The 13,787-nt window shown below is 45.2% G+C and overlaps 1 protein-coding gene across 1 annotated transcript; it reads right to left on the bottom strand.

Annotated features, from left to right (window-relative positions):
- Positions 1–262: 262 nt before the first annotated feature.
- On the bottom strand, positions 263–13,513 carry ATF1 (activating transcription factor 1). Its single transcript, XM_065654286.1, has 8 exons — positions 13,105–13,513; positions 9,887–9,988; positions 7,960–8,088; positions 6,570–6,670; positions 4,944–5,074; positions 3,491–3,670; positions 3,232–3,391; positions 263–2,849 (listed from the first exon to the last, which is right to left on the bottom strand). The coding sequence occupies exons 1-8, from the start codon at positions 13,174–13,176 to the stop codon at positions 2,705–2,707; spliced, it is 1,020 nt and encodes a 339-aa protein (XP_065510358.1). The 5' UTR covers positions 13,177–13,513; the 3' UTR covers positions 263–2,704.
- Positions 13,514–13,787: the final 274 nt, after the last annotated feature.

Raw genomic sequence — 13,787 nt, 5'->3', positions numbered from 1 at the left:
CAGCTCACTGAAAACTGAAAAGGAAAAGAAACCTGCAGAAAAAGGTCCTCTCCACTAATTATCTTTAGTGATGACCAAAATTCATGCACAAATAACTTACTACTCTGACTGCTGAAAGGACTCATCAGATAAGAGATCTCTGGGTGCTGTTTCACAGACTAAAAGACCCGATACCGCAGCACGTACGCGCCCTTGGCCAGAACCACCGCGCTACTACGTTAATTAAAAATAAATAAGGAACAGCAGAATTATATTTTGGCGACTTTATTTACCAAGGTCAAAATTTGCAACCATCTAATTGTTTCAACAAATATTTACAATTCATATAGAGCAGGTACTTCTGTTCGGAAACAACCAGCAGAGCAGAATTAGCCACCACATCTCACCCTCAGGATACAGATTTTACTCTCTTACAATCAAGATTTTGAAATAAATCCAAAATAAGCGCATCATGAGCAGTGATCACTGAAAGAGCAAACTTGTGTTACTGTTTAATATTTCCATGATGAAAAAGAAGCTGCCTCTTCCCAAAACACTATTTTAAGAGGAGCAGAATTGACTCCCGTGATGTCTGGCAGCACTACAATTGTTTCACTTGCTGAATACAGAATTTGCCACCTGAAATTCCACTGACAGAGGCACCAAACGCCTCTTCTGGAGCGGTTCCCTACCAGGACTGTCTCAACCTCATTATTTTTGACATGCAACAAAAGTTTGTGACACGGTCGTGAACACAGGTGTACACTCCAGCGTGGCCTAAAGGAAACGGATCGTTGATCGTGTCCATAACAATCATCTATTTGGAAACTTCAGAAAAAAATACAGATTTGTAGCCTACTAACAACATGATTGTGGAATGCCGGCTTTCTCCTACCAGCTGCAAAGAGCTCTGCTTGCTAAGAAGTCCATTAATTCAAAAGTGAGTAAAATAAAAACCACCGTAGGGGAAGCGTTACACACGGAGGGAGCGAGCACAGGCTGAATTCATCCCGATCTGCGCGAGCACGACACACAAACGGAGCTCGAACACCTGGGGAAGGGCAAATCCAGAGCACGATTCCCGCTGACAGAGCCGGACGCGGATTCAATCCCGGCCCATGGAAAATAGTGTCGTCGTGATTCATGCAAGAAGCGCCGTGGCCATGGGTCTTGTGTCCCAGAACCACCGCGGTTGGACGGGACCCCCGAGGTCACCGCGGCCACGTCCAGACGGCGTTTGGGAATCCCCAAGAACAGAGGTTCCGCACCCAAACCAGTCCCAACCGCCTCAAACATTTAATTTTCACCTGAAACAAATTAAAATCATCCGAACTAGAATCTCCGAGAACGATCAGATCTAACGTGCAGATATTATCAACTGTGGGGAATAAAAAGCCCTGTTCTCTCTTTTTTTAATTTTTTTTTTTCTTATTTTCCCAATACCCTTTAGGATCCACTTTTTTTGCAAGTTGCCTACAGACATACAAAATGAATTCAAATATCTCCCACGCCAAAGAGGATCTCATTTGACTTTGTACTACCCATAAAAATATACGCTTGAAAATCTGCTTCACAAAATATTTCATTTGTTTACTAAAATGAAATATATAAACTGTCAAAATACGTATATAAACTCAATTTCAGAATTTGCAAAGATCACAATTTCGCTACAAAATATACCAACCATCTACCTGTTTTCAATAGAATATTTTCTTACAAAGATATCGTTACTTTCCAAAATATCACCTACCGTACAAAATTAGTCCGGAAATTTTGCACGACTTTTGCCATATAAAGCATATATTAGAACCTCATTAACCCTTTGGTATATAACTTCAATTTTTTCATTTTATCCTTCCTCTATTTGGTTTAAATGTTCCAAAGCACAGTAGAATCTCCAGACAGAAGCAGCGATGTGTGTTTAATTTAAATCATCAGCGCGCCGTTAATTTGCCAATTAGAGATGTTGTCCAGCTACCACGCTGTGCTTCAAAATAACTGGATGTGTTGAATTCTCTTAAAAAAAGTCGCCGACACCTTGTTTTGTGTGCCAGAGACATTGTCAGGACTGCGCCTCTCACTGCTTCTGCAGCTCCTTTCCAAGTTCCGTCAACACAGCAAACATTGAAAAAAGAAAACCCAACTTTTTAAACTGTCAGCTGAGAAAGAGTCAACATAATTTATACCTCTAGCAAAGTATTAGCTTCTTTTTTTATCATCTGCACCTGTAAATAACAACTTACAGGTTAAAATAAAAATATTTACATACAAATAACGCAGAAAAAGGATTGAAAAAGAGTAAGAAATCAAAACATATACTGGTTATAAATGTTACTAACAATGTCAACTATGGCAAGGATTCCATTTCATCCACATTTTTACTGTCACCAAATTTCGCCTCCGTTTCAAGAGGTATTTGTAGAAATTTTCAAAGAAATTCCCATCACCTGCCTCGTAAAACGTGCCGGTCCTTTGGCTGTAGATCTGATCTTGACTTGATAAAGTTTCCAGTTGTGCCAGCAGGAATTTTGGTGAGGTTTTCTCGTTTCCTTTTTGTACTTTGTCACCAACATGTTGTAAATAAAATCTATACAGTCTTTTAAGTTTTGAAATCTAGGTAGAAAAGTTTCATTTTTGACCTTTCATCTAGTTTAAAAAATTCAGTATAAAAAAAAATTTTCTCCTCTGAAATTTCAACAGTCCACAAAAGTTTTACCTTCTTTTCTTACACACTTTTATGACAGTAAAGATCTTTCAAAGTTTTTAGCTCCTCAATTAGAGTTTTGTTCTGATTTTCCAGGACTGCGACGCGATTTTCCAGACATTTCACATACTCTTTCTTCTTCCGACGACATTCGCGAGCGGCTTCCCTGGAACAGACAAGCAGAAGTGATGGTTTCTTTCCAATTTGTGTCTGTTTTATGAGTGTTCTGATTCTGAGCAGCGCAAAGGGAGGGAGCCAGCACTGCGATCGCGAACAAAACAAGCGAGAGCTACACGAGGACAAGTGGAGAGCATGAAATTCAGCAGATTCTGGTAACACATGGTAGTCGATCTGCAGGGAAAAACTGATTCGTTTTCTCCAAACCATGTGAGACAGAACGTGCAGCATGTTTTGGTCAGAATTTCCCGTGTTTTCAGCCACTGGACACCACACCGATGGCACCATCAGTGAAGTCAGCTCTCAAGACTTGTAATTTGTCCTCTGAAGATACAATTCAGAACACTGAACTAACAAATCAAAGCACTTACCTGTTCTTCATCAACCTTATTTCTCGTTTCAGCTGCGGATCATCCGTCTTACTTGTCTGCGAGGTCAAGGTGACGGGCGACGTCATGACCACGGTCTGCGGAAGGGCCGCGGTGGTCGGCGTGGTGCGGATCTGGTACGTCTGCATGTCTCCCGAGGCAGCTGTCGCGATAACAGTGCAACACATCAAAACGTGGCGGCGTCGGAAAGTCACGCTTGCACTAGCGACGGGCGTTTGAGTTTCCAGAAGGTGTTACTTACTCTGCACCACCACCTGGTTGCTGGGTACGAGGATCTGCTGCCCGTCGGATGTCTGTGCGTACTGCAGGATTGTCGTCCCGGGCTGGGTGCCACTGGCGTTTGTCATGGTCAGTGTCTGCAGACCCTGCACGTCGTCTGTGCCCGGGCTGGCCAGCTGCAAACCGTTGGCAGCGATGGCGACTTCAAAGAAAAAGGAACAAGCACAAAAATATTTGCAGTTGTACATTATGACATAGAGGTAAGGGTAAATCTGTAGGCTGTACATCAGATTCCACTGCTGAAAAATAGTGTCATAGAATCATTTAAGTTGGAAAAGTCCCTCAGGATCATCGAGTCCAACTGCTAACCCAGCCCTGGTTGGGTTGTCCCTGAGAACCTCATCTCTGTCTGTCCAACCCCTCCAGGGATGGCAACTCCACCACTGCCCTGGGCAGCCTGTTCCATTGCCCAACAGCCCTTTCCATTATGAATTTTTTCCTAATATCCGATCTAGATCTCCCCTGGCGCAACTTGAGGCCGTTTCCTCTGGTCCTGGCGCTTGTTCCTGGGGAGCAGAGCCCGACCCCCCCTGGCTCCAAGCTCCTTCCAGGCAGGTCAGAGATCAGAAGGTCTCCCCTCAGCTCCTGTTCTCCAGCTGAACCCCCAGCTCCCTCAGCCGCTCCCATCACCCTTGTGCTCCAGCCCCTCACCAGCTCCGTTCCCTTCTCTCAACTCGCTCCAGCACCTCGATTCTGCCACTTTGGAAGAGCCTTTTTCTTCTCTCCGACCCTGCTGCCAGTTCTTGCTGAAGATGTTGGTTTAAGTGAGAGGGGTCAGTAGTGGGGGAGCTGCAGGGGGGGTCTCTGCGAGACCAGGTCTGGGACCCCCAGCCAGACACCAGCTCCACGGGCCCCACGTTGGATCCTCTGGGGAAACCAGTTGAGAAAGGGGAAAATCCCAGACAGGGGAAGGAGCGAGGGGCAGCGGAACGAGCACCCGGCTCGGACGGAGAGGAGCGCGACGCGGTGCTGCGGGTGCCAGAGCTTTTTTCTCCACAAGCACAACAAACACTAGGGCATAAAATCAAAGGAACACATTTTTTTTTTCTACCTCCCTGATAGCACACGAACCCCTTTTGGTGTGGCCCTACGATGTATATCCTGGTACTTCACTGATCTTACATTTTGGACTAAATCTAACTCTAGATTTTTGTTGGTTATGTATTTCATAACAACACCTTTGAAACATTGTGTCTTAATGTGCAAATATTGAGATAATGAAGCATCCAATTTATCTGGAGTCTTTAGATACCAGTCTATTTCCAAAAGACTTTAATAACTTTATCAACTGTTACATAAATAACCAAACCTTCTGAGTTTCATCTTGGTCAACTATGTAACAAACAGAAATCTGTATTTTGAGGCAAGTTGAATAAAAAATGTGTCCAGCTTGGCACATATTTTGTGTAACGTACTGTACTGGCCGGTGCTGGTCTGGTAGATGGGGGTGGGAACGGACATGGATGTGACGGTGGAGACGCCCGGACTCTCCTCATCCCCTTTTCTGTTGCGTGTCTCTTCAGAAGAAAGATCTTTCAGAATTTTTCTGTAAAACAAGAGCTTCTTTACCAATTCTAAAACTGGAAAAAAACCCTTACAAATTACTGCAACAACGGTTACAAACGACTATCCCTATTTTGTGTTACAGAAATAATAAAATTTTGATGTACAGCAGGTTTTTGAATTAACAATGTTTTGTATGAGGTGACTGCCTCAAACTCTTGTAATTCCACTTCTGTAGGGTATATAGTCTAGTTTTTTATTTAAATATTGAATCATTTTATGAGCTGAGAGCAATTCAAGTCAGCTACTGATTTATAAATATGTGCAAATCAGCACAAATTCCAGATTTTCAGTTATTATCCTCTGGAAGTCTTAGACTTTTGGACTGGTATAAAACCCTGCACCGTCTGCAGCAGATTTCAGTCATCTCCAGAAAAGCTGTGCTGGAAACAGCCTCTGCAGCCGCGTCATTTCAGTTCTGTACAAGCTGCACCAGAGTTTCCACTAGAAACATTTTCCAGGGATAACTGGCAAATTAAGAGATTTTTCTGATTTACAACTTGATCCTCTAATTCTTGCAAGAATAGGCTTTGTATATCAAATTAAAACCAGTTTGAGAATAAGCTAAAGAGGAGCAGATTACTATAGAAAGGTTTAAAAATTAGATCTTTTGCTCTTCCAGTACACAGCGAGACTTTACATTTCCGCATTTAACAGCCCTTGCAGAGCTCAAACAACCCCTGTCCTCTAACAAACCCCTACGAAAAACTGACACCTCCCTATTTAATAGAACAACCACTGGAAATATCAATTTTATGCATCTTACCCCAGGGCCAAATGATGAATTAGTGGCAGTTAAATGAAGAGAAAAGCAGAACGGACAAGGTTCGATTACAGATTTCTCCCACGGAAGCTCCGCTTACGGTTCGTGTTTTCCTGCCCTGGCTACCGGGACTGGAGGTTCAGAATTGCTCTTTTCTACCACCATTTTTGACTGCACGCAAAATAATCCAACTCCTCCTGAATTATTTGTGCTGGTATATAACTCCAGATGAGATAAAGCCATCAGAAAGTACCGAGAAGAGCGGATAAAACATTAAAAAAATGAAAAGCCGCGGCAGAAGTGGGAACAGGAATGACAGACAGGACTGTCAGGTAGGTACATAAACTCTTAAAATTTTCAGAACATTATTGTAAAAAATAGTAAATTCTGTGTTAAGTTTCTAACAAATTTACTATCTGAAAAGCTCGGATGTGGCGTTTGACTCCACTCCTCATTTCAGTAGAATGATATAACTGAGTAAAATTACAGCGGATAATTTTCTCTCTACCACATGGTGTTGAAACTGTTCTCCAGTTAAGTCAAAGTTTCCTCGTATCCAATACAGCATCCTCAAAACACTGACCGCATGAGCGGATCCAGTGCGTGTTTCGAGAGAAAGAAAACTTAGAGGTTGAGAGAATATATTCAGCTATTGAAAGAGGTTGTTCTTTTGGTTTCAAACAAAAATACAAGATATATTACATGCGGTACTTACCGGTAAGACGGACGACGAGCTAAGATGCCCCGAGCTTTCTGTGAAGAGCCGATGCTGTCTGAGGAATCCTGGGAATCGTCACTCTCAGACAAAGAAGATACCTAAAAAAAAGAAATCTATTTAGATATATTTTCCATGTGGTTATCTGGTACGTGTTCGAGAAACACCCAGAAGAGACGACACATTTTAATTGTACGTGAGCTAAAGCTGCACGAGAATGACCCAAATGCAGCCAAATACCAAGAAAATGTTGGATTTGTAGCTTCAGTGCTACCTGCTGCTTCCGGCAGTTATCAAACACCGTCATGTTACTGAGGTCACGAAACAGAGCCCACCTCCCAAAAAAAAAAAAGCTCGAGAAATTCTCCCAAACTGTTAAAAGCTGCAAAACATCCCCCATGTGCCGCTGGCTGTTCTTGCTGGATTAAACTGGAGGGTTAATCAACCCAGAAATTTTAAACCAGCAGTGATTGGAACAGGAACACGGGTTGAGCACAGGGACAAACATCAAACACCCGAAACCTTCTCTGTAGACAGAACAGTGTCTTTTGTTGGTCAGAACACAAGAGTCAAATGAAAATAATATTTAAGGCGGCAGCGTTTCAGGGAGTAAACATGTGAAGCATTATCTCTATTTTTCTCTGTATCCTCATCCAGTTGGCAAGTGGTGTATTTTCCTCTGATGCTCCATTTAAATACAAGCTAACAAAGCATTTATTTGTGCGCCAGCAACAAAAAGTCAAGAAGAATGCATACAGCTCTGGGAAAAACAGTTCTCAGCTGCTGCTACAGAGACACAGAGATCAACCTACTATCAACATTTTTTAAAAGCTGCTCATCTGTTACTTTTTTTCTCCCCTTTGAGCGACAAGGCCACAATGTTCATATATTGCAGGAAAAAAAAAAAGGAAAGAATACAGTGGGGACCCTGCAACTAGAACATGATGATAGGAAAGAGATTAGCGGAGACTCTAAGGATAGTCCACTAAAACAGCAAAGAGAGACGGGTTTGCTTTTCTCTGATGTGACGTCGCAGCACGATGACAGCCGAAAATGCGTTATGGTTTTATTTATGTGTATTTGGCTATAAAACACACCGGTCGCCTGTTAAGAGCACTAAAAGCTGGGGGTTTGGGTTGTTTTTATAAAGGGAGGCAATGTCAGATACTTTAATTTCAACTCCAAAGGCAACTTCAGCACTACAAATGATTTCAAGCCTAAATAACCATCAAGACCGACGGATCCCCAAAATACCGGGTTGCTCGGCATCTCGCAGCGGGGCCAGACCCGCCGCGCCGGGGCAGCGTCGGCCGACTCAGACCAGCCCTTTCGAGTCTCTTCGCGTACACAAAGGAGGATTCTCGGCGGTTTAACAGCCGTTCCGCGTTACCTGCACTGTCTGCACCTGCGGGGAGTGGATGACAGACGAGGACTGAGCGGTTTGAATGACTCCCTGGACCTGGACCTGCTCTCCGGGCAGCTGAACAACCGTCAGGGGGGCAGGACCTCTCAGAGACATCTGCAACAAACACAAAATCGTTAACAAAAGGGTTGCGTACGGACACGTTGGAAAAGCAGCAGAGAACGCGCACGAGCAGAAGCTTCTTTTAGGTCATACGAAGCCACAGAAAGTATCCTTTAAAGATGAACGTTTTTGAGATACATATCTGCATAAGAAAAAGGTTGAAACAATCATTTGACTTAGGGGGAAAATCACACATGTAGTGTCATGTGCAGAAGATTTAAATGCCGCCTAAGTTCAGGCAGTTCTAAACGAAGGCCAGCGAAGCAGAATTCTGCAGAACGAGCCCGCTGAGCACGGCTGCGTTCGTCCGGCTCCGAGCACACGCACCGATAAAGCCCCGCGCTTGTGGCCCTTCATTTTTGAAAGCTTTGATTCCATTTTAAGAGCATCTTAGACTTAGATAAGCAGAAATAAAAGGGCTTTAATTCTCACTGAAGTTAAAGGGCGCTAAAATCTAAATCGAGATGAAATGATCGACAAGCCCGAGGGCTTAGGACAGACCAGCCCAACACCACCGAATAACGCAGAAGGTACGATGTATGTATTCGGTGTTCTTGGATTATTTTTTTATGAGGCTGCGGTTCAAAGATTTCGCAGAGAAGAAATCACAAGAGCAAAAGCTGAAAAATCTCCTTTGAAAGCCCAAGGCACAAGAAACCCCAGAGCAGAGTGAAAACGGAAGGAGACAAGGTGTGCAAGTGACCAACAAGGGAGAAAAAAGAGCAGACTTTCCCAAATAAAAAATACAGCACCCGTTCTTTAATGTTTTAAAACTGTCCATCTTAACAAATGTTGTGGCTGAAATACAGATTTGCTTAACAAAAAGTTCATTACTGCTCCTACCCCCATATAAATTACTTTTTCCAGTCTAGCACGTTTGTATTTTTGGTGTTGAACTTGCACTTAAAAATTGATTACAGTTATACACGTAGATGTACAAGTAAATAACCAGTTTCCTCACCAAATTTCTTCACTATTTTTATTAATACAGACTACAGGAAAAGATGAAGAGATCATTAAAACTCGTCCAGATAACTTCATTTAATACTACTTCCATATCATGCATCATAATATTTTCTATTATGATACATATGTTACATCGGCAACTTTATATAGAAACAGATGAGAAAACCCGCCTGTAAACACCCAGCAGGATGTTTGCGCATTTTCTATCCTGTTTTTGCCTCGGGCACTGATCCAAATTTTCCATCAAAATCTCCATCTCCTCCGTAGGGTGAACAGTGGACGAGCGGCAAAATCTCCCCGTTTCACGGGGCGGCGCCGCAGGAGCAGATTTTGCCCAAAAAGATGCTCCTTCAGATGCAGAAAGTTGAATTCAGGCTAAAGCTTTGAAAGTGATGTTACCTCGTAGTTAAGTACGTCAAATTTCCAACTTGATATATGATTTATTACATTAAGCACATTCGTGTTGGGCTAAAATCCAAGTGTCTCCATGGTGCTGGGCACCCGGGATTGCCAGTGCTACAAAAGGAGCTGTAAATGCTTTTTCTGAAAAAAAAAACCAAAGGTGAAGCTTAGGTCCTTAATTCCTGACCCAGCGGCTCCTGCGTGCCAGGTCGACGATGATTTCAAAGCAGGTACAACGCACAAACTGGGCTGCATTTTTGCATTGCACGAGCGCGAAAATTCATTTGTGCCTTTTGACCACAAGCCATTTCCTTAACTTCGTGTCGTCCCTCAAGAGGCAAAACCAATTTTCTCCACTTTCTAAAAATTTTTTTCACTTGCGAAACTTCAGCGCGGACGCGGTCGGTGGCGCGGGCAGGGTTACCTGTGTGCTGATGTGCGAGAGCTGCAGGGCTGAGCCTTGGCCGGGCGGCGGCGGCGTCGCGGGGCCGGTGCTGCTGCTCTTGGTCACCTCTTCCATCATCACCTGCGGAAAACAACGAGTCCCACCCCGTCAACGGCAAACCCGGACAGCGCCCGGTTCCCGCCGACGCTTTGCGGAACCCCCGTGCGTGTTTTTAACTCTTATTTTGGACATTTTTAATTCGTTCTTGGACGCTGCTTTCAATTAGCACAGCGGTTTTTGTCACCAGAGGGGACAGACACCTGCTGTCCGAGCTGAAGTTTTACTGTCAAACATAATTCACTGAATTGCCTGGGTTTTAGTGAAAAGAAACCAAGTCATCACATCCAGGAGGAAAACCAAGAGGAAGCGTTTATACTAAATAATATCTTACTCCAAGTAAAATAATTTTCAAAAATATTTCACCCAAGCTCCCAGCTAAACCTATTTTAAACCAGCCGAGGGTGTCTGAAAACAAAACAGGGGCTCAAAATCAAAGCAGAGCAGTTATGCATTTTAAACCCTGCAAAAGTCTCCATAGAATACAGTCAGCAACACTCGTCTCATTTCTAAGATTCAACATGTCGTGACAGCATCCCCGCTCCAGCACCGGGGGATTTACCGATTCAAATGATTTTTAGGTGGCGTGAGTGGGTGGACCAGCCTAGAGCACTGAAAGATGATCGGAGAGTGTTAAACATTTTGTCACAGAAGGTTTGAAACTGTGGAAAGGACAGTTGCTATGAGACTGGAAATTACGTTTCTTTCTGTGGAAATGTGAGTCATTGATTTTTCCCCACTGAGATAAACCGCAGCTCTCGCCCGACGAACGCGCCGGGGGTGAAAAGTCAACGGGCAGCGAGAGCAGAACCTCGGTCGGGCACAAAACTCCTCGAGAAATCACGGAAACGGGACTTTGTGGAGAGAAACCCGACGGTTTGGGGATACCCGAGGCCGTGTCCTTTGCAGCACGGAGCAAACGCGTTAAACCTGAAATAATCCAAGTACCTCAAAGCCATAAAAGAGCAGACTTAGCGACAAGCATGTAAAAGGGATGCAACTTCGCACACCCTCTAAAGTACTTTTAACTTTTTTTATAAATCTACATTTTGCACCCCCGCAAAGTCGCGAGTAAACAGGGCGCCGTCAAACCGAAATCCAGGCAGCAGCAAAAATTCAAATAAATTTCCAACGCTACCGAAGCGCCGGATTCATTTCTGTAGCGCTAAACCACCCTCCGGCTCCCTCACCCTCGGTTACTGGTTTTCGCTGCGTTATTGTCCCAGGAAAGACTCAGAACAGACTGTGAGAAACAATGAAACTGATAAGACAGAAAACCACCCAAAATAAACAACGCGGAGAGAAAGCGCAAAGGTTTCTGCTGAGCCTCCTCTCGTAGGTGTGAAGTCCAACTTACAGGAATGAAAGATAAAGTATTTCCCATTATAAATAGGATTTTCAAGTTTAATTCATCTCTGCTTGCTCTGTGCTATTTAATTAAATATTTATCTGACTTTTAGTAAAATAGTATTAATAAGAAAAGACTTAGCGAGGGGTTCTAACGAGGTGAAAATTGTTATTGCATCTTATGGAAAATATATCAGGGTTTCAGCTTTTTACACCGCAGATAAAGCTGCTTCCAACACTGAATATGCGTTCAGCTGAAATGGGCTCCGTGGTTTTGCGGTGAAGAGTTTTACATCTCACCGACTATGGACAGGGGGGAATTCAGAAAAGCAACGCTTCATTTTTTTTTTTTATTAGCCAGAAAATAATTATTGTCCCAATCTCCATGAAAACTACGTTTTTATAACCAGATAGGTGAAGACGACACTTGCCAGAACACAAACGGTGCCTCCACGCAGCTACAGCGCCAAAGCAATTGAATTTAAACAAAAGGATTCTGCAATAGCAGCATTAGGAAGTTTCTTTGGAGGGACTTTTAAACTCCTGAGAATCGTCTCTCTCCAGCCAAAGAAACTTGTCCCACTTGAATCGTGAGTTGGAGTCTCAAACGCGCTTCCCTTTTAAACAGAAACACCGCGTTTCATCGTGGACAAGTTTAATTTATCACCCTGAAGCTCATATATACCCCCCTAACACCACGTTCTTTGGTTTAAACGACCAGTCAAGAACCACACACACAAAACCACCCAAAACTAAATGACTGAGGAGAATCAATCAAAAAAAGAATTTAAAAAAAATAAACAAGAAAACCCCATTCCCACAGCTTTAATCCTGATGAAAAATATCCTAAAACGCCGAAGAGATGGTGCATTTGGAGACACCCTGAACCTCTGCAGCAACAACCTTAATGAGATCTGAGCAGGAATCGCTCGTCACCTCAGTCTCCCTCATCTTTTACGTTTTGTTTTTGCCTGTTCACAACACAGATTACCTGGCACAGTGGTCATCTCCACTCAGATGCTCATAAAAAGACTAAAATCACGATCCCCAGCCTCAGGTGAAGCCTCAAAGCGTCATCAGGAGGCAAAGGACGAGATAAGGGAATATAAAAGCTGCACATGAGGGCAAAGAGAAGCTGTGGTGCAAGAGCGCCAAAGGACGGAACCGCGTTGTTCTGCCCTTGGACGTCTAGCAGAGGAAAGGCCTGGATGATATTTCAGCGCTGAAATATTGTAAGAGGCAAGTGAGATTTTTAAAAGACTTTATAAAGTCAGCAATCAAATACCAGACACAGAGTCAGCTACTGACATATACAAATTACGGAAAGCGATTTAAAACACCAGGTGAAATTATACTCATCGGCTGAAATTTTTAATTCCTTAACGTCTCAAAATAAGCTGCCTTCACCAGCTACAGCAGCTAAAATCCTATGTACTTAATTCTGCTATTAAGGCACTTGGGGAAGGTTTTTTCATCCAGAAGACTGAGAGAACTCCAGCTTTTCCCAGGAGCCAGTGACACAGGCAAAGGCAGCACATCCCGGTTCACGCCAGAAAGCGAATGAGGAGACTCGAGTCAACGTCCCCAGTTCCAGCTCCGGATCCATCCTGCACACACAGGAACAGCCCTTCAAACCCCGCGAGCGCTTTCCCAACGTGTTTTATTCCACTCACCCCCTGGCCCAGCTCAGGGAACGTTCCCATGACAAGCAGCTTCAAAAATAAATGTATATGTTATATGGACATAAGAGGTCTTGATATTTATGAGAGGAAAATATCAGTGAGGTCACTTACAAACGATTTGCATCCAGCCGCCTTGAATCGGCCCGACGCTCGTTGCTCGGGGCGCTGGGAGACACGGCTCATAAAACCAGCACTCGGGCAAAATTAATGGGAAAACGGTGATTCCGCCAGTAAGGGCTAATGACTGTTTTTCATGGGTCGGTCTCAGGGGGCTCGGGGAAGGAAACCAGCGGAGTCAAACGGGGCCGAAGCCGCTGCCGAGAGCTCGGAGCCGCCTCCGCGGCCCCGCGACCCGCCCGGGCCCGGCGGTTCCGAGCCCGGGGAACCAGCGGCCGGGGCGACGCGGCCCCGCGGGCCCGCCCGCAGCCTCTCCCGGCGCGGGGCCGCGGCCCAGGCCGCACGGAGCCCCGGGCCCGGCGGAACAACCCCCGGGAAGGGGCGAGGGGGGGGCCCCGGCCGAGCGGAGCGGGCCCCGCGCTGCGGCGGAGGGAGCGGCGCGGCCTGCCCGGGCCCGGCCTAGGCCGGCGGGGGCGGCGGGAGCGGCCGCTCCGGGCCCGGCGGGGGCTGAGGGGAAGGGGCGGGCGGGTCCAGGGGGCGGCCTCCCCCGCCCGCCCGGGACTCGGCGGCGCCCGCTCTTACCTCAGAGGCCCCGCCGGTGGCCGCGCGTGGGGAGAGGAGCCGCCGCGCCCGCCTCCGCCTCAGGAAACCGGCGCCGGCGGCATCGTAAACACGGC

Source organism: Caloenas nicobarica, chromosome 33, assembly GCF_036013445.1.
Source record: "Caloenas nicobarica isolate bCalNic1 chromosome 33, bCalNic1.hap1, whole genome shotgun sequence".
Taxonomy (NCBI): Eukaryota; Metazoa; Chordata; class Aves; order Columbiformes; family Columbidae; genus Caloenas; species Caloenas nicobarica.
Note: the sequence above shows the minus strand (reverse complement) of the source record. Positions and strands in the feature narration are given on the sequence as shown.

Coding starts and splice junctions, on each gene's coding strand:
- ATF1 (XM_065654286.1), bottom strand. CDS start 13,176: ATGAGCCGTGTCTCCCAGCGCCCCGAGCAACGAGCGTCGGGCCGATTC. Junction 8,089..9,886: donor TCTCGCACATCAGCACACAG/GTAACCCTGCCC, acceptor TGTTTGTTGCAG/ATGTCTCTGAGAGGTCCTGC. Junction 3,671..4,943: donor GACCAGCACCGGCCAGTACA/GTACGTTACACA, acceptor TTTTCTTTGAAG/TCGCCATCGCTGCCAACGGT.